Here is a 21,541-nt window from a genome sequence, read left to right on the forward strand (position 1 = left end):
CACTCGGTATCTTCCACACAACGCCAGAGTCCTGACAGGACGCTCTGTGGGCAGCGGAGAAAGACGTAACATCAATAGGAAGCCCTCCTGCCTCCAGGTAGGTGTTACCTATTCGGGATTTTCTGGGTAGCGAGGTACCATAATTTGGCAACCGTTCTTTCTGAGAAGTTGCGTAGAGCCTCTTCTGAGAATAACTGTGAACCTGAATGATTCCTTTAACGTACATACAAACATGCATATATATATATATATATATATATATATATATATATATATATATATATATATATATATATATATATATATATATATATATATATATATATATGTGTGTGTGTGTGTGTGTGTGTGTGTGTGTGTGTGTGTGAGAGAGAGAGAGAGAGAGAGAGAGAGAGAGAGAGAGAGAGAGAGAATATATTCATTAAGGTCTAGTTACTATATATAATTAATAGTCAATTTATATATATATATATATATATATATATATATATATATATGTAAAGCAATAAATATCTTAACCTCACCCATGCTGAATATCTAGCCCACCCTGTCAGCCTATCATCCAGCCAACCCAACCAATCCAACCCACGAACCAATTAGTAGTATCTGATCCCACATAAAGGAATCAGGCAATGACAAACATTGCTTAAACGTTTCACTGCAGGTTTAAGATAGACCAAGGACCCGATCTGGGTCTTTCTAGACCGTGGGCCACCACTCACTCCATGACCCTCTCTCGTGCTTAGGTCTTGCCTTGGGCCACCAGGCCACACCTCAAAACATAGAGCCAGCTTCCCATGTACGTTCAGTCTAGTGACTCTAGTTGTTTACAGCTCAAAGAGCAAGTATGAATCCAGAGTTATTCAGAACATACGTCTTGTACGACAAGGCAACGCCTCTTGCGTGGCCTTGCCCAAGCATGGTTTGCAAAAGTATATTCTAGAGATAAATCCATGAGATTCTGACTGCATCCTGGAGAATCAGAAAACTTGTGCAGCATACGAGACATTATTTTTGACGCTAGTTTACAAAACGACTTCAGAACTATATTCAAAACTTTGTGTTACACGACGTATGTATGAAAAATAGTTTTCATTAACCGAAATGTTTACAAGACGGTTGTCATTGTTGTTTTTAGAATCGACACAACGTGTGGGTAAGTCCCCCGAAAAACACCTTCCTGAAATTAGGAATCCCAAGGTTATGATATCATCAGTTACTTATATACATTTGACTGTTTCTTACCTAGACCTTACTTCATCTCTCTTTGAATTTTTGCTAAACAGAATCAAGTCCACCATAAGAAGACTTCATTTAATAGCCAGTCCCATGATTATATATATATATATATATATATATTATATATATATATATATATATATATATATATATATATATATATATATATATATATATATATATATATATATATATGTGTGTGTGTGTGTGTGTGTGTGTGCATTTCTGTTCGCTATTCGTTGCCTGCCAATATATGTACGTAAGTAAAAGGTCTTAAACTTACACCTCTTTTTCATGGTTATGTTTCAATTTGACTAATTAAAGTACCCGCGTAACCTATAGAAAATACCCACCAAACACTGGCATTCTCGCTCTGCTTCTGTGTTTCTTAATTATAGTATATTCTTATCCTCGTTTCCCCCCTCTATTCCTCCAGGCATTGGCTAGGAAAGGAAACTGAGCTGCCATTCCCGTCGGCCTCCGCTTTGGCGAGAATATTCCATCTGGGCCAAAATTTCTAATGAAATTATGCAATGGCTATTGTTAATATTACTACGCTTAATTATCATCCACTTCGATTTAATTAATAGAATATCGTTATCGAATTCATCTAAATTTTTTTACACTCGTAAGCTGTGTTATCGTGTTTTATTTTTATTTGCTTAAGCTTTCAAGGTCAATACCCTTTCGAAGTACTCTATAAGAGTACGCAAATGTTACCAGTAACGAGACTCATACGACAGCGCAGGGGAATCCCATCATAGAATTCTAGGTTTTCCGTTTTCGCTGGGGAATACCCAGATCAAAGACAGTAGAATGTGAAGGTCGGTTATTCCCTTGAAAAACATCAAGGTGCGTTTTACTTTCTTTGTTTGATAATAGAAGGCATAACTTAGTCTTTAAAGCATACCTAAAGTCTTTTTCTAATAATATTTGCTGGGGAAAATGGTGGCGAGGCAGATCATTAATAAAACGTACCAAAGAATCAGGTAACGACACAAGAGAATCCTGTGAACGTATAAGAGCTGTCTGCGCGGGCTGTGTTTTACGAGGTGCCAAACTTCTAATTTTCTGAAGTACGATACTTTGAAAACACGTGGATACATTCAGCTTTGGAATTAGTAGAAGCCACTATGTGCAAATGAACGAAGTAACAACCAGAATATAAACAGGAAATGAATCATGTAAGTGTTTCGAAAGGGGGCTGTTATCGAATTAAGAAAACGAATGGCAACATCGTGCTAGGGGGAAACCAAAGGTCTGGCCAACTGGCTGGATGCAGACTTCCCAGTGTAGCTCCTCAGCCGATTTCTAAGATACAGGTGCGTCAGCTAATAAAAAAAAGTGAAGGTGAGGTGAAGATGCTCCTCTAGCAGTCGATGTCAGTTTTGTATAGTTTTTGCCATAATGAGAGGATCAGATGTTTGAAAATTCATTGTCAGGGGTTGGCTGCGCTTCTCAAAATTAATACGTCACAGTAGCCCGGGATCTAATCAGTTAGTTTATATAGGCCTATATATATATATATATATATATATATATATATATATATATATATATATATATATATATATATATATATATATATATATATATATATATGTATATATATATATATATATATATATATATATATATATTGAAAATACAGTGAAAGAAGTATTATCTAAAAGATGTTTTTGCGATTCTTTTGACATGCAGAAGCCCAAATCGACAATTTGTGAACTGATCCACTCGAAAAAATACAGAACTACATGAAGTACGACGATTACAGGTGATTCTATTATTCAAAGCCATTTCCTTCCTCCTGTCCTTGGAAGTGTTAACGAACCAGATCTGACTCCCAGTGATTTTACTGCCTGAAGATGGAGCGGTTGGTCGGCCTTGCGGTGTTCCTGCCCTTAGCGTGCTCGCAGAGTAAGTGATGATTTGAGTTCTATTTTTTGTTTTTATTTGAATACCCTACTGTGAATTTGCATTCCGTTTCATTTCTATTTCTGTCAGTAAGCTGTTTTATTTGAAATAGAATATATTCACTTGTAATGGAATTTTTTACAACAATCTGTTCATCGTAGTGGGGTGCATTTAGATAGGTAATTACTACAACATTCACCCTCGAATTGCCCTATAGATAAGAAAAATTATAAGAAAAATTAACAGATGAATGTCCAGTCTCATGACCACTACACAAGTATGTAATATCTATCTATCTATCTATCTATCTATCTATATATATGAATATATATACATATATATATATATATATATATATATATATATATGTGTGTGTGTGTATTATTGCGTATATATTGGTAATACATATATTCATATATTCATATATATATATATATATATATATATATATGTGTGTGTGTGTATATATAAACATTTATATGTATATATTTATACAATACATATATACATATAAATATATATATATGTATATGTATATATAAATATAAATATATAAACATATATATATATATATATATATGTGTGTGTGTGTGTGTGTGTGTGTGTGTGTGTGTGTGTACAGGGATCAACGAGAAACGAAATTGCCAAACAGTCAACTAACAACAGCTGAATCATGGACGAGATTCCCATGATAAGCTTTTTGTGTCACAACAGTCTCTTTCCCCTGATGACAGCAGGTTTTTATTTTTAGAGAGAGAGAGAGAGAGAGAGAGAGAGAGAGAGAGAGAGAGAGAGAGAGAGAGAGAGAGAGAGAGAGCGCAAATTGACTTAGTGAGACTCTTTGAAAATATAAATAAACTCTTGGTGACCATTGTCAAGTTAAAGAAGTTGATTGCAAGAGATAAAACAGTCAGGAAATATTGGTTACAAGAAGTTTGGATTCAGGTCAGGAACAACAAAAAAGCGTACATTACGAACTATGGCAAGGTGTGCTCCGGAGAGTAATGATAATAAAACATTGATTTATGAGCCATACCGTATACAGTTTCGTAGAACTCGAAAGTAAGGTATGCGTAGAAAGACGTAGATGATTTAGCAATATTTGTACTTGCGACAACGCACGGCACAGAATGACACTTCTATGGAAGGTGTTGACAGAGTTGGTCAATGAAGATGATTTTAGCGTTAAGTGTTGCTTCTTGAAACGAAGGGATCGATTCAGAGTTGTGGCAGACTCGGAAATTTGTATTGGTGTAGAAGAAGTGGAGATATTGCTGAAAAAATGGCTAGATTAAACAAGTAAAAATGCTCCGAAGTTTCTTCGGCGCAAGCGAGTTTTCTGTACGGCCGCTACAGCGTATAATCAAAGCCATCGAAAATAGATCTGGCTTTCGGTGGTCCCGGTATAATGCTGTATGAAACTTTAACACAACCTGTGGTGGCCTACCTTATATCGTTGCCAAAAGCACGATTATGGCTAACTTTAATCTTAAATAAAATAAAAACTACTGAGGCTAGAGGGCTTCAATTTGGTATGTTTGATGATTGGAGGGTGGATGATCAACATACCAACTTGCAGCCCTCTAGCCGCAGAAGTTTTTAAGATCTGAGGGCGGACACAAAAAGTGCGGACGGACAGACAAAGCTGGCACAATAGTTTTCTTTTACAGAAAATTAAAAACAGCATGACTACAGCAAGTTAAAGCCGAAGTAAGAGATGAAAGGGGACCTACAAGTACTATAAATAAATAGACAAGGCGCACTAAACAAATTTGAAAATCAAATAAAAAGCGGGAAGGGAGTCATATAGAAAAGAAATGTATAAACACGAACAGGTAACGAATTTGACGGGCTACAGCTTAAACAAAAATCCACTAAGTCTGATAATGGTGAATAAAGACGAATGTGATTTTGCTAGTCCACATTAGTTTACTCTTTGGGCTGTGAGCATTTATGGCGCCATCAGCAAAAAGTGGTGGACTAAACGTAGGAATGATCTCTTAAATTCCATCATGGTTCTTAGTGCTTACGCATTTCGAATTAACACTCGCTTTATACGGCGTCTACATTTACATTCTGTTAAAGTTCCACAGTGCCGAGCACCGGAATTCCTTCTTCATGCTCACTGCAAAAGTGCGAAGATGTCTTCCTGGCTGCTGGTGGCGCTACGCTCCTCAAGCAAGCACGTCTGCAGGAAGATCGGACCTGAATTATAATTGGAAAGCATTAGTTTTGCTGGTTTAAAAGAGGATTAGGTTGTCTGCCTTCATCAGTTACCTCTCTTGTTTGTTTTTTCCTTTTCGATATGCGTCAAGAACAAAGAAAGCGGTGGAAAATGGGACAATGTGTTGAATAATTCAAAATTCTTACATCTTTTATCTTATTCTGCAAGCAGATTAGGGTGTTCCAAGGAATTAGGTATTAACAGAATGGAATCCAACATAAAATTGAAGTTTCTGTGAGGCAAATTAGTTATGAAAAGTGCAAAGGAAGGAAAGATTAGAGAAGGAAGAAAAATTTCACTGTTTTTGCGAGAACGAAAGAGATGACATGTAAAAGAGAGTAATGAAAAATAACAGTAAAAGAATCTCTTGTGTGGCTAAAGAAGTGAAAATTAGAAGTATCATTAGAGATTTAAAAATGGTTAGTAGTAGTTCTCATTTGTAGATAAAAACAGGTAAAAAATGCGCAGAAGTTACTTCGGCACAATCGAATTTTCTGTAAAGCGTATAATGCTGACTGAATCTCACAGCCACGTCCCATGAAACTCTCAGCCACGGCCCGTTAAACTTTCAGCCACGGCCCGGTGGTGGCCTGTGTTGTTGGCACCTATAGCGGTGCCAGACGCATGATCATGGCTAAATTAACTTTAAATAAAATAGAAACTATTGAGGTTAGAGGGCTGCAATTTGGTATGTTTGATGATTGGAGGGTGGATGATCATCATACCAATTTGCAGCCCTCTAGCCACAGTAGTTTTTAAGATCTGAGGGTGGACAAAATAAGTGCGGACGGACAGACAGAGCCATCTCAATAGTTTTCTTTTACAAAAAACTAAAACCTTGAGCCTTAAAAAAAGATAGCAATGTATGTGGAGCATGAATCTTGTTACTTTTAATGTTTTATGCATTCAATAAATAACAGATATACTTGTATCAGTTTTCCAAGCAGTTGCTATCTCATGCATGATTCTTTTAGATTCTGTACATCTTTCAGATATTTGTCACCTGTAGAAAGATTAAAGAGAATTTATTTCCATAAATATTCCACAGCGACATCCAGTTTTTTCCCATTTTGACCATTCGTTTTCCCCCATTTCAGTCCTTTTCCCAAATGAAGTTCGGATCTTGCTGTCATCAGCAAATTCATCAGCTTCAGTACTTCCTGGATTGCAAGGTTCTTCTCCCAGTCGCACAATACCACCTGCTGTCTCAGTTAAACAAACAGAAGTGATCCAACAAAGTCAGGAAGCACAGTTACCTTCAGCTACTAGAACTCCTGTGACTGATCTGAACCTAACAGTTATTTCGAGTCTAGAACCAATTCCTCCAAGAATTCCAGGGTCGTTTTCAGCCCAACCAGCAACAATAACCCCAACACTCAAGCCAACTCCAGTAGCTTTCACCTCTACTGTCAGTTCATCCCCAGAAGTTCATACAGTTGCAGACGAAGAATCATCACTAACGTCACGTACATCGACTACTACAGAAACACAGCAAGTATTTTCGATACCAGGTAGGGTGGACCAAAGTGGTGCAAGAATTACTCCAAAACCTACTTCTGTGAGCAGAACCGTTCCACCATCCGTTGCTGCATCTGATCTCCCTCACGCAAGTACAAACACAAAAGTACCCCAGGGCTCATTTGTGACGCCACAACCAGTCGGTCTTAACACAGAGTCACTCCCAAATGCAGGGGTTAGGCCCTTCATTCAGTCATCTCAGACTGACGAAGGCTTTCCATCGAGAGTTACGAATTCGCTTGTGACTCCGCCCATATCTGTAACAACTACTACTACTACTATATCCACGTCAACTTCAGCGGTCTCAGAAGAATCAGAAGCTCAGGATAAGCACGATTCCACAGATACCTTTCAGAATACTACACCAGCAATTATTCAGGATCCTTCCTCACCAGCTGGGGACATAGACGACCACCTGGTCATCAGCGTTATGGAGGATACGGATGAACCTTCAAGTACTGGAGTTGATACTAATCCACAGCCCTGCACAACGCCACTAGGTGAAAGGGGTAAGATAATTTTCTATCAAAACTGAAAAAGAAACAAAAACTAAGGAAGCACTGTACCATATAAAATATCTATATGATATTCATATTAAATTTTATCTGTTGTTATTTCAACTAGCACTATCATATACGCACGCGCGCACACACACACACACACACATATATATATGTGTGTGTGTGTATATATATACTGTATATATATAGTATGGGTGAGTATGCATACTATAAAATAAATAAACCTATTGCATGACTTCCCTTGAACTTTACTTCATCTAACTTCGTTTAGGTTCGTTTTTCTCAACACTGTTTTATTACAAGGTCAACTGTCTTTTTTCAGGAAACTGCATTCACCTGACTAGCTGTCAAGGGTACAATCCGTTAACAAACAAGACCGATAGTAGCATCGCTGTCAACTTTCTCAGAGGGCGCGTATGCAGGTAAGAAAGTTGCAATCACTTCAAGGACAAGAAATGAGAAATTAAGATATGGTAGCATATTTCATCCGGAAGAAAGTGCAGACACTATTTCTTTCATCTATTTACCCAGTAGAATTCTGTTCATGTTTCTAGTTTCCCAAGTTCCTATAATATTTCTTTTAACAGGGAGGGCTAGGAGTTGACTTTTTTCGCTCTCTCTTTTATTAGTTATCCCTTAAACTTGGGTAGCTTGTTCAGTCGACCCTCACTTAAAATAAAACCATTTTGACCTGATACTATCTTCCTTCTCTCTTTCTCCCTCCCCTTTCCCAAACAGAACGATACAGAAATGCGATATGGAGAGACTCACAATTACAGCAATTTATTTTGGTATTTTTTAAAAATCCTCAACCATAAACATATTACCAATGACTTCATATTTCACTTTCCTTTTCAGGATTCTGCCAAGATCCTTACTATTCTGCTGCCCGGACGGAGAGCCCATTCTCCCAGTAAGTTTCTAGAGAAAGTTGGAACATCGTAACACCTACACTGTCTCGGTTGGTTGGGCTTTATATCCACTTCAGCAATTTAGCATCACTTAGGGATCATTGTTTCGAAAGGGCCCGTTCTATTATAAGGCCGGCTTAATCTATACCAATAAATCAACATCTGCTTTTGATAACTCGTATCATCTGGTGCTCTAGCATATTTCACAGAGATGGAATGGTACAAGCTGAATATCATTTAGCAGTAAAACGCACAAAGCTTCCACGTCTATTCTCTGGTAGTCATATTTTCGTGATTCTAAATGGCAATGCTCTATAACAATTTACTTGAATACCTGCAGGTTTATTATTAATACGTTACATTCATTAAAAAAAATATGTATTTTATCCTATATTCAACCGGACTATTTGTACCTATGATATAATCAAAATATTTATCATTAAAATTTATTTGTCTACTCTTAAATATAGCTCTGATAAAAGTATCGTGTTTGACATCCACTTCTCAATGAACATAATCTTTGTGTCAAGTCCTCACATATAGTAGAGACATTTACAGAATCTACCCATACAACCTAATATGCTTCTTGTTTTGGAAGGGAGGTTGAACAAGAACCTCAAGGCTTTGGTCCAGCCAGGTTTGGACAGATGAAGAAAATGGTTGGAGGGGAAAAATGCTTGGTGTGATCTGATCTCGAGAAAAGGGGTCCAGCCTCCCCTTGAAAGAAGGAAGGTTATGGAACTCCCCTTGAAAGAAGGAAGGTTATGTAACTCCCCTTGAAAGAAAGAAGGTTATGGAACTCCCCTTGAAAGAAGGAAGGTTATGTAACTCCCCTTGAAAGAAGGAAGGTTATGGAACTCCCCTTGAAAAAAGGAAGGTTATGGAACTCCCCTTGAAAAAGGAAGGTTATGGAACTCCTCTTGAAAAAAGGAAGGTTATGGAACTCCCCTTGAAAAAAAGGAAGGTTATGGAACTCCCCTTGAAAAAAAGGAAGGTTATGTAACTCCCCTTGAAAGAAGGAAGGTTATGGAACTCCCCTTGAATGAAGGAGGGTTATGGAACTCGGAGTGCACGGAATTTGTAAATGTTGGAACAAATCTAATACTCATTTATAGATTGAATTCAGTAAGGAATCATCATTACTCGGGTAAAATGACTGAAGCAACAGTTTCATTCTCATCCTACATAAATATTTGGTTTCAAATCTTGGTAAAGTTCAACCGACATGTTCATTATTTCAAAAAGTCAATGTAAATTATCGTTGGAAAACTTTCTGCTTCCTCTTCTTTTATTTTTCGATATAAGACACAGTAATGATCATATTGCAGGCCATGTATTTATACATTGCGTTTTAAGTGAATATCCGCTATGCTCTCGTATTCTGAAATGTTCATTTGAAAGTATTAAATAGGTAAATTCGTTTCTCTCAGCTTGAGTAACGAACAAGATTAATAAAAGATCAATTTTAAATTTCTGAAAACATGTCACAGAGAATTATTTAACACCTGGAACCATGAAGGAAATTCCCTGAAAAATGTCATACACATCCCACTGGGTACCAGCTGTGAGATTAGTCCTCAGCATAACTTCCCAGTCACAGTTGTATCTTGATTCTACGTAAGCTTGTCGTAACTGTTGTGTAAGTTTCTGAGACTCAGGAGATGGAGCATGGCCTGGCTTGATGCAGTTCTTTGTAATTAGTATTTTGTGAAATGCACAGAAAGGTTATGATAGTTCCTGGTTCTATGATTGGTCATAATCCCATCACTCAATTGACCATTAAGAGCCAGTTTGATCGCAATTAAAAGGAAAAAAGCCATTACACTTGTAGGTAGATATTTATTATCTGGGAGAGTTGAAAGTTTTACCAAGTAAACTTTTCAACTACAACTACACTTAAATATAACGGGGAATGAAGTGATGAAAATATTTACATCAGTGGATGAATGCAAATTATGCTGTACATGAACAACCAAAGAAAAAATCACCACAGCCATCAAAATACGTGAGAAATTAGGTTCCTATTCACCATTTCCCCATCTGCTTTTATTTCAAGAAGTTCGCTCGTCTATCGTTAATGGTGATAATTAAAATTAAGTTCTCTTTCAAGGAATTTAGAAATAATAATTAGCAGATGACTGATCACACTGCCTACTGGGATGGCTGATCTTGGCAACGACGGTGGGGACCCCACGCTCTATGGTGGAATCCTCCAAAATGGCGGTGGTGATGTCCCATTAGCCCATGATGTCCCATTGGCCCGTGGTGTCCCATAGGTCCATGATGCCCCATAGGCCAGTGGTGTCCCATGGGACCGTGATGTCTCCTTGGCCCATGATGAGGACCCATGTGAAAATGTGGTGCATTCCAGTGACCGTGGTGATGCCACATGGGTGTGTGATGGGGCCCACATGGGGGGTGGTGGTGGTGGTGAGGCCCTCCTCCTGGACCGTGATGCCACCGGGGACCGGAAGCCTCCGGGGAGGAGGAAGTTTGGCCACAGAACTTCGGAGTAAACATTCTGGGTTCTGTAGAGTTAGGAGAGGATTAGTAGTAATAAGCCTTAATCTGTACGTTAATGCATCAACGTTCAAATACTCGTTTAAATGGCCGAGAGATCAAAACAGAATTACGACAGACGTAAACAGAAGCAAATGATGGTTGAATCTGCCTGCAGCTGTCATCTTTTTGGTAATTCCTGTTGTTATTGTTGATGCTGACGTGCTCACATACTTATAGTAAAGGAAGTTCGAAAGTGCTTTGAGACTGCTTTGCAAGTTTCAACAGGAAATTATCCCCATGCATGAAAGAAGAAAAAAAAGATCAAAAAGAAGAAAGTTGTATATCTGTGTATAATAACAAAGTCTAAAACGTTTAATGTGTAGCACTAAATGTATGTAATAATTAATAAAACAGTATTCGTGTAGGTGTTGGGGGCAACCATAAACACAAACACTGACGCACACAAATATATATATAATATATATATATATATATATATATATATATATATATATATATATATATATATATATATATATATATATATATATATATATATATATATATATATATATTCCATGTTTACTAAAGGCCTAAGGCTTCAAATATACCATTTTATTTCATATAATGCATTAACATTTACTGACTAGATCTATGTTTTATTTATACACATAATCACACACACATATATATATATATATATATATATATATATATTGCTATATATATGTGTGATTATGTATGTATCCATAAATAAAACATCGATTTAATCAGTAAATGTTAATGCATGATATGAAATAAAACGGTATACTTGAAGCTTTAGGCCTTTAGTAAACAAATGGAACTTAAACTTATTTAAGTATATGTCAAAGGTAAACACGGCACTTGAAAGATAAGGCCAAACTGGCTAGCAACATGGACTCTGACCTTTGTATACATCAACAATAGTTCCCAAAATAAACAGCAAACAAATGTTATTTAATGTTTTCGTAACTATGAATAGACATGGGACCGTTTTGTCCTTATATACAGTTCACTTTAACATTATAGTTATCAACAACAGTGTAAACACACGACTGTGCTACCCCGTTATCAAATGCAGAGTAAGTACATTATCTACATACGTCTGTCCAATTTAAAGTAGTTCATTTTCAATGTTTTCCAACGTAAATGCGTACCTGTAAAATGGTTGTTCGTTTCTATCTGCTATAGTGCCTCTTCGATAATAATGATTGTGTCGTTTGCAAATTGGCGAAATATGTCCGCAATGTCACAAGGAAAACAGCTGCGTCCTCTCTCTCCCTCTTCGTGATTCTAGCTGTGCGGCATAGGTGAGTCTACGGTGAACCGCACCGACCCTCCCGCATTTATATGTTGCCAGGCAAGATTATTTATTGCCAGTCATGTCTCGACCGCTGCTGACGTAATAACGCTGAACGTTTCCTCATTCGCGTCTTTGATTTTCTATGACGGTTGCTATTCATTTTGAAATAGTAACTAACATAAAACAGCCAGGTTTCATTAAGCCCATAGATTTTGTTTAAATAAAGATAATGCCAGATGGTATTCGTTTTAAACTACGTCTTCTACCTGATGCAATATGCTGTGAGACATTACTGATTTAGTATAGGATAATTAAGTTTTCTAAACGTTAAATTTCTTTATATAAATAATATTCCTGTGCCTAACAAATGCTCACACATATAAATACATACATCAATTTATACCATTCTTGTAGAACGCAATCAATAAAAAGCCAGAGTATATGATAACCAGCAACTTTTTTTTGGTCGGTGTGATGACGCATCGCCGGGAGGAACTGACCACAGAGACCGAACATTCTCGATAACCTGTTGACTCAGTCCTTATCAAACAATGTCAATCTGCTCCTGATAGACGACGTCAATTTTGAGACTCGGAGTTTCTGCTTTAACATTATAAACCACACCTTACTAAATTAGATATGATTTTATTAACATCATTTTTTATAAATAAACCTTCGGCCAGCCATAGCGGAAATAAGAATTTTAAGTTTCGTGTTGTTAGTCATTATAATAATAATTATTATAAAATAATAACAATAATAATGAAGATGGCAATAATATAACAATGTGACATCACTAGTGCTAAATCAGCCTAAAACATTAGTTTCAGGAAATGCAATAAGAACAGTTTAGTTACAGATATGTGCTTAATTATGTGTACTTGAGCTTATTTTCATTATGTATGTAATATATATATGGGGAAGGTGGGGTAAAACGGCACACTTAAGGTTTGAGTCAAATTTCTAAAAACCCTTTGCAATATATATAAAGACAGTTATTTTTTCTCATCTTTATTCATCAATAAACAAAATAAACTCTCTTTGGAAGGTATAGTTTTCATACTTTACCCAAGAAAATTGACAAAAGAAAATAGACCCAGGTGGGCCATTATGTACAACGGTTAGGGCAAAATGGCCCGGGCATATAGGGGCAAAATGGTTCCTCATGAGTAAACACTTGTTAACACATCAAAATCTGTTTTCACATAGAAATGTACCAGTAAATGTACTCAATAGGAAACTGAAATGAATTCAGCATACAACTTAAAATTGTTAAGTTTTCATAACTAGAAAGTAACTGATCTTTGGCTACATATCACTGAAAATAATGATTTCTTATCATACTACTTAGCAATGATAAGTAACGTTAACGTTGGCTTGCATGACAAGCCTACCTAAAAAGAAAGGGAAAAACAAACATTTAACAATGTGGTCAGCTTAAGTTGGAACTTCAAACTGAATTCGATAGGCCTAAACCAGTTGCCTCTATATATATATATAGTATATATATATATATATATATATATATATATATATATATATATATATATATATATATATGTGTGTGTGTGTATACTGTATTTACTTACAAGCTAATACATTTTGTTGATATTTGTGACTAGAAATTTAACTGAATAAATAAATACAATAAAGTGAAAAATTATTGTGCTAGACTTAATTAGAGCCAGCAAAGGGAAAGCCTAACTTTACGAAGAAAGAATAAATATAGAAAGTCTGCAAGAAAACAAATAATTTTTTAAAATTAACATTATAGGATATAGTAAATCCCAGAAGCTATAGGCCTATTTTGAGAATAATCATTAATATAAATGTGAAATATTTGCCCGTATTGTGTCAGAAGGTAAAACAGACCACCTTAGGGCAAGATGGACCGATGTGCCATTTTACCCCAGGCACAAAAGTGCCGTTTTGCCCCCATGGCAATAAATATGTTGACAACCACCTCACCACACTACAGGGGCTGGAAGTGCAGTGTTCTCTAGTCGGCCTCATTCACAAGATAATATTAAAGCAATGCGCAAAAGTGCATTGAATCATAAGTCACGGTATTCCTACAAACACGATTTTAGCCGACCCTTACCAGTAGATCAGGTGGTGTTGAAAATTTCAGGGGAATTTTCCACAGAAACAAAACCTACCTTTCAAACAGCATGTATGTTACAGCTGACTGAGGAACCAAAGATTTAGTACATACACTTCCCATGAGGTGGCAGCACCAAGAAACAAAGAAAACGGCTTGGGTCCATACTACCCACATGCGCCGTTTTGCCCCACCTTCCCCCTATATGTACAGTATACTGTATATATATACAGTATATACAGAAAAAAATATGAGATTCATTATAAATAAGAAGTATCGCCCGAAAATAAATGCTACAGTTAAAATATTGGTCTGAAGATTCAGTGATCGGCGTTTCAAATCCCAAGAAGGATTTTATTGTATGGATTTATTACCTTTTCTCCCTTGACGATCCACACAAATTCTTTACAACCTCCTTCAGGTATTAACCCGGTATGTATCCACTTCCTCCGAGGTGCTAGTACTAAACATGGCGGAAGCTCAATGGGGCGCCATGTTTAGTACTAGAACCTCAGGGATAAAAGTATTATATACACATATTTCTACACTGTTTGGTCGACAAAATATATTAATAAACGATATCTTTGATCCCCTAGGGGCTAGTACTAAACACGGCGTCCCATTGAGTATACCCTGGACTTTGACGAAGGTGGATACATACCGGTTTAATACTCATCCTTCAGTTCCCGTACGTAAGCTTTCTCCGGAAACCAAATTATTTTTACTTCTGTGTCTCGTCTCAGCAACTGTGCTGTAAACATTTATAGACCGATTATGGTGTTATAAAATGACCATGAGAGTTGGTGGTTTATTGCCTTTATCAGTGTGGTGATAGTTGTTGAATCACTCTTGACTGAAGTTTAGTTAATGTTCTTATCCGTGTATACTGGAGTGCGATTAAGTTGAGCAAATTTTGTTTCGTATCACTCTGATATAGGTTTTCTATCTATCTATCTATCTATCTATCTATCTATCTATCTATATGCATATGTATATGCACGCGTGTGTTGTGTATTAAGTTTTACACATACGTTACCTTTCTGAACTCACAAATATAGCTTAATATCGAGTTCACCATACTTTTGGCGCAACTTAAACCGAGGGAGAAATTATAATTGATAAGCGCATCTGCCCAGGCCAAGACTCGAACTCACTCAGTTTAGATACGGTGTTAGACCGAATCCTGGGCGGGGTAGACGTACTTACAGTATGTCATAATTCCACTCGGGTTTAAGTTATTATCAAGGTATAGTAAAATCGATATTAAGTGATACGTACAGTATGTCATAATTCCACACACACATTACACATACAAAATCATATTACACACACACACACACACACACACATATACACACACACATATATATATATATATATATATATATATATATATATATGTGTGTGTGTGTGTGTATGTGTATAGTTTGTTTGATTACATATTTGCATAAATAAGTTTGCATATATATATATTTATATAATATAATATATATATATATATATATATATATATATATATATATATATATATATATATATAAATATATATATATATATATATATATATATATATATATATATATATATATATATATATATATATATATATATGTTTGTTCATGCATCGCAAGTGTCTATTACATATTGACTCAAAAGAACTAAATCATTAAATCACGTTTCCATGACCAGCCTCCAACATAAGATACATATGTATTTTTGTGATCCCGTACACCAACAATTGTAAAAATAATAAAAATAAATAGATAAATACATCACAATAATTAGTCTCAACGCGTGATCGCCTGACAGAATATTGCATCAGGGGGAAAACCCTTCCTTCTATAGGAGGAAAAGAAGTGCGAGCATTGTACGAAAGCCAGTGAGAATGGCAGATGAGAAAGCTAGAAATTCAAGTTGATGATTCATACGGTCTTGGGTCTGAAATTTCAGCTCCAACACGTTTCAGGGCTGGAAAACGGTTCACAAAGTTTATAAACAAGTCACGGACACATATAACTAAGATATTCGTGGATTAGAAAAAGACGAAATAGGAAAAAAATAATGGATAGATTAAGAGAAATTGGGTATTTGCTCAAACAACCAAGATTACACTTGAGATACATTTCCTTGTTACCGCGCAGAGGTTAAGGCTATGTTTCCGTGACTTACACTTGAAGAGTGAAAGATCGTCCTGTTACGTAATCAGACATTCTTCTCATATTTCAACTCCTAGTTCACTGACATCGACCTCCTGTTACGCAAACTTGGAATCCCTTCGTCGGCACTCGAGGGCTGAACGTCGGAATGATGGACCGCTTTCTCCCGAAACTTTGAAGGTCCACAAAGTATTTTCTCAGAGTACTACATACTTATACGATAAAGAGGCAAAAACGAAGCAGGTGTGAGTTTTTTAATGCTTCGTTCTCCGGCTGAACGTATTACAGTTAGACGGTGCTCGGAACAATTAGCTGTGACTGAATGACTAGATTTTTAAACATATCTCTCAGCTGCGGCCCATGAAACTCTCAGCCACAGCCCGGTGGTGGCCTGTGTTGCTGGCATCTATAGCGGTGCTATACGCACGTTCATGGCTAACTTTAACCTTAAATAAAATAAAAACTATCGAGGCTAGAGGGCTGCAATTTGCTATGTTTGATGATCGGAGGGTGGATGATCAACATACCAATTTGCAGCCCTCTAGCCTCAGTAGTTTTTAAGATCTGAGGGCGGACAGAAAAAGTGAGGACGGACAGACAAAGAACGTTGAAAAGGGACCTTTAGACTGATAATGTGTGAGATAGTAATTTAACAGTGAAGAAAAATTCTAGATCTCTACTCACATAGTAATTCTCCTTCAAACGTTAGCAAAATATTATGATGAAATTATTTAATTAAGTCCCGTATATATGCTTACAACACAACTCTCCTTCATTTGTTGATAAGAAAACACAATGAGAAAATGACTCGGACTTCCTATGTCTCAGTTCCGCTTTCTTCCTTCACCGAGCGGAAACTACAATAGTGGAATGACCTAGATCGCATTCAGTTACACCAGCAAGTCTACCTCTTATTATATTGAGCATAAAATGTAACAATAACTCAGTTCTCTTCTTATTCTACTCTAGGTCTACTTTACATAATGAGAGGAAAAGTGTAACGGTAAATTTTAGATCTCGGCTCACATCTTAATTCTCCTCATATCAGAAAATTTATTAATAAAATTATTAAAAAATCCCCTACTCATTTTTTAAGTCTTCTTCTTATGATAGATGAAAAATATATTAATAAAATGTTTATAACTCTCAGTTCAAATAAAAAATATCTTAATTATGAGATGAAGTGATGGTAAAACGCCTTATATTTACTCAGTTGCGGAGAAAAATGTAATAAGATATTTAAATTTCTTCGACTCGCAGCTTTGGTCTCCTTACACTGCAGTGAAAGGAAAATGTAACTATAAATTGGCTTACTCACTCCATCCTAAGTTAATAATTAATGTTGAGAGAAAAATATGGTAACAAGATCATATCTCAGCTGATGTCGCAGGTCTCTGTCATATGATTCAGAGCTTCTCTGCTTAATTGCCGAGACGAGTGCCATTCTCATCTGTATGCATACTTACACGCTTCTGTATAATCATACATGAGAGGTAATTCCCAGTCAGTGCAAGACAGATACACAACATGACTCTGATAGAATAACTGGCAGTAGTTTTACCAACCAGAATCTGCTTGCATGTCTGATGCAGTGAAACTATTCTTTGCCAAAGTTACGAGCCTAATCAGTCATCTGCTGCATATGCTTAGTAATGGAATATAAGTGATTATATCCTTTCCCAAAGTTACAAGCCTAATAACTCATCTGCTGTATATGCTTAGTGATGGAATATAGCCGATTATATTCTTTCCCAAAGTTGCGAGCCTAATAACTCATCTGCTGTATATGTTTAGTAAGGGAATATAAGAGATTATATTCTTTCCCAAAGTTGCGAGCCTAATAACTCATCTGCTGCATATGCTTAGTAATAAAATATAAGAGATTCTAGTCTTTCCCAAAGTTGCGAGCTAATAACTCATCTGCTGTAAATGCTTAGTAAGGGAATATAACAGATTATATTCTTTGCCAAAGTTGCGAGCCTTATAACTCATTTGCTATATATGCTTAGTAAGGGAATATAAGAGATTATATTCTTTCCCAAAGTTGCAGGCCTTATAACTCGTCTGCTATATATGCTTAGTAAGGGAATATAAGAGATTATATTCTTTGCCAAAGTTGCGAGCCTTATAACTCATCTGCTATATATGCTTAGTAAGGGAATATAAGAGATTATATTCTTTGCCAAAGTTGCGAGCCTATAACTCATCTGCTGTATATGCTTAGTAAGGGGATATAATAGATTATATTCTTTACCAAAGTTGCTGAGCCTTATAACTCATCTGCTATATATGTAAGGGAATATAATAGATTATATTCTTTCCCAAAGTTGCGAGCTAATAACTCATCTGCTGTATATGCTTAGTAATAGATATAAATTCGGTATTTACCAAATATAATAATGATTATATTCTTTCCCAAAGTTATTCTTTCCAAAGATGCCTAATAACTCATCTGCTGCATATGCTTAGTAATGGAATATTATGAGAATCTAATTCTTTCCCAAATGATGTAAGCCCCAAAGATGCGAGCCTAATAACTTATCTGCTGTACATGCAGTAAGGGGAATATAAGAAATTATATTCTTTCCCAAAGATGCGAGCCTAATAACTTATCTGCTGTATCTTTAGTAAGAACAATATAAAAGATTATATTCTTTCCCAAAGATGCGAGCCTAATAACTTATCTGCTGTACATGTAGTAAAAAATATAAGAAATTATATTCTTTCCCAAAGATGCGAGCCTAATAACTTATCTGCTGTACATGCTTAGTAAGGGAATATAAGAGATTGTATTCTTACCCAGGGTTGCGAGCTTAATAACTCATCTGCTGTATATGCTTAGTAAGGGAATATAAGAGATTATATTCTTTCCCAAAGATGCGAGCCTAATAACTTATCTGCTGTACATGCTTAGTAAGGGAATATAAGAGATTATATTCTTTCTCAAAAGATGCGAGCCTAATAACTCTATCTGCTAAGTACATATTCTTTCCCAGTAAGGGCTGTAATATAAAATATAAGAGATTGTATTCTTACCCAGGGTTGCGAGCTTAATAACTCATCTGCTGTATATGTTAGTAAGGGAATATAAGAGATTATATTCTTTCCCAAAAGATGCGAGCCTAATAACTTATCTGCTGTACATGTAGTAAGGGAATATAAGAGATTATATTCTTTCCCAAAGATGCGAGCCTAATAACTTATCTGCTGTACATGCTTAGTAAGGGAATATAAGAGATTATATTCTTTCCCAAAGATGCGAGCCTAATAACTTATCTGCTGTACATGCTTAGTAAGGGAATATAAGAGATTGTATTCTTTCCCAAGATGCGAGCCTAATAACTTATCTGCTGTACATGTTAGTAAGGGAATATAAGAGAGTATTCTTTCCCAAAGATGAAAGAGCCTAATAACTTATCTGCTGTACATGCTTAGTAAGGGAATATAAGAGATTATATTCTTTCCCAAAGATGCGAGCCTAATAACTTATCTGCTGTACATGCTTAGTAAGGGAATATAAGAGATTATATTCTTTCCCAAAGATGCAAGCCTAATAACTTATCTGCTGTATATGCTTAGTAAGGGAATATAAGAGGACTATTCTTTCCCAAAGATGCAGCCTAATAACTTATCTGCTGTACATGCTTAGTAAGGGAATATAAGAGATTATATTCTTTCCCAAAGATGCGAGCCTAATAACTTATCTGCTGTACATGCTTAGTAAGGGAATATAAATAGATTATATTCTTTCCCAAAGATGCGAGCCTAATAACTTATCTGCTGTACATGCTAGTAAGGGAATATAAGAGATTGTATTCTTTAGGGTTGGTTCCTAATAACTCATCTGCTGTACATGCTTAGTAAGGGAATATAAGAGATTATATTCTTTCCCAAAGATGCGAGCCTAATAACTTATCTGCTGTACATGCTTAGTAAGGGAATATAAAGAGATTATATTCTTTCCCAAAGATGCAAGCCTAATAACTTATCTGCTGTACATGCTTAGTAAGGGAATATAAGAGATTATAAAAGATGCGAGCCTATATTCTTTCCCAAAGATGCGAACCTAATAACTTATCTGCTGTATATGCTAGTAAGGAATATAAGAGACTATTCTTTCCCAGGGTTGCAGTGGCTAATAACTCATCTGCTGTATATGCTTAGTAAGGGAATATAAGAGATTATATTCTTTCCCAAAGATGCAGCCCTAATAACTTATCTGCTGTACATGCTAGTAAGGGAATATAAGAGATTATATTCTTTCCCAAAGATGCGAGCCTAATAACTTATCTGCTGTACATGCTTAGTAAGGGAATATAAGAGATTATATTCTTTCCCAAAGATGCGAGCCTAATAACTTATCTGCTGTATATGCTTAGTAAGGGAATATAAGAGATTATATTCTTTCCCAAAGATGCGAGCCTAATAACTTATCTGCTGTACATGCTTAGTAAGGGAATATAAGAGATTGTATTCTTACCCAGGGTTGCGAGCTTAATAACTCATCTGCTGTATATGCTTAGTAAGGGAATATAGATTATATTCTTCCCAAAGATATAATAACTTTCTGCTGTAATGCTTAGTATATAAGAGATTATATAACTTATCTGCTGTACATGCTTAGTAAGGGAATATAAGAGATTATATTCTTTCCCAAAGATATATAATAACTTATCTGCTGTACATGCTTAGTAAGGGAATATAAGAGATTGTATTCTTATCTGCCAGGTAAGTATAAGAGATTGTAGGGTTGAGCTTAATAACTCATCTGCTGTATATGCTTAGTAAGGGAATATAAGAGATTATATTCTTTCCCAAAGTTGCTAGCCAAATAACTTATCTGCTGTATATGCTTAGTAATGGAATATAAACTTTGAATAACAACTAACTCTTAGATTATTATCATTCATATCTTTGAAAGTGAACAATGTTGCAGATTATTAGCCACTGAGTAGGCGCTCTCGCTCTTATGAACAGTCTAAAAAAAAAAAAAACTTGTAAGTATACAATACCAGACGACCTCACTCGAAGGTTGAGTAAGGCGTAATGCCCAGATCATGAAATTCTAAATCAGTGGTTCTCAACCTTTTTTGCCCCGTGCACCCTTTGACCATATGTCAGAATGTCATTC

General features: G+C 36.0%; 1 protein-coding gene and 1 long non-coding RNA gene across 4 annotated transcripts; one reads left to right on the plus strand and one right to left on the minus strand.

Moving 5' to 3' along the window:
* On the plus strand, positions 1–8,809 carry LOC136825468 (uncharacterized). 3 transcript variants are annotated; one of them, XM_067081970.1, is made up of 5 exons: positions 1–97; positions 2,941–3,156; positions 6,475–7,404; positions 7,739–7,838; positions 8,275–8,809. In XM_067081970.1, exons 2-5 carry the CDS (start codon positions 3,105–3,107, stop codon positions 8,339–8,341), a joined length of 1,149 nt encoding a protein of 382 aa, XP_066938071.1. In that variant the 5' UTR covers positions 1–97; positions 2,941–3,104; the 3' UTR covers positions 8,342–8,809. The 3 variants fall into 3 exon arrangements, with proteins under 3 accessions (XP_066938071.1, XP_066938070.1, XP_066938068.1); XM_067081969.1 differs by lacking the exon at positions 1–97 and adding an exon at positions 2,430–2,561; XM_067081967.1 differs by lacking the exon at positions 1–97 and adding an exon at positions 2,484–2,589.
* A 1,337-nt stretch (positions 8,810–10,146) lies between these two features.
* LOC136825470 (uncharacterized) lies at positions 10,147–12,173 on the minus strand. The gene is made up of 2 exons (XR_010849350.1): positions 12,008–12,173; positions 10,147–10,855 (listed from the first exon to the last, which is right to left on the minus strand). It is a non-coding gene; the product is annotated as an uncharacterized lncRNA (long non-coding RNA).
* Between the last annotated feature and the right edge of the window lie 9,368 nt (positions 12,174–21,541).

This window comes from Macrobrachium rosenbergii, chromosome 37, assembly GCF_040412425.1.
Source record: "Macrobrachium rosenbergii isolate ZJJX-2024 chromosome 37, ASM4041242v1, whole genome shotgun sequence".
Taxonomy (NCBI): domain Eukaryota; kingdom Metazoa; phylum Arthropoda; class Malacostraca; order Decapoda; family Palaemonidae; genus Macrobrachium; species Macrobrachium rosenbergii.

Coding starts and splice junctions, on each gene's coding strand:
- LOC136825468 (XM_067081970.1), top strand. CDS start 3,105: ATGGAGCGGTTGGTCGGCCTTGCGGTGTTCCTGCCCTTAGCGTGCTCG. Junction 3,157..6,474: donor GCCCTTAGCGTGCTCGCAGA/GTAAGTGATGAT, acceptor CCCCCATTTCAG/TCCTTTTCCCAAATGAAGTT. Junction 7,839..8,274: donor CTCAGAGGGCGCGTATGCAG/GTAAGAAAGTTG, acceptor TTTCCTTTTCAG/GATTCTGCCAAGATCCTTAC.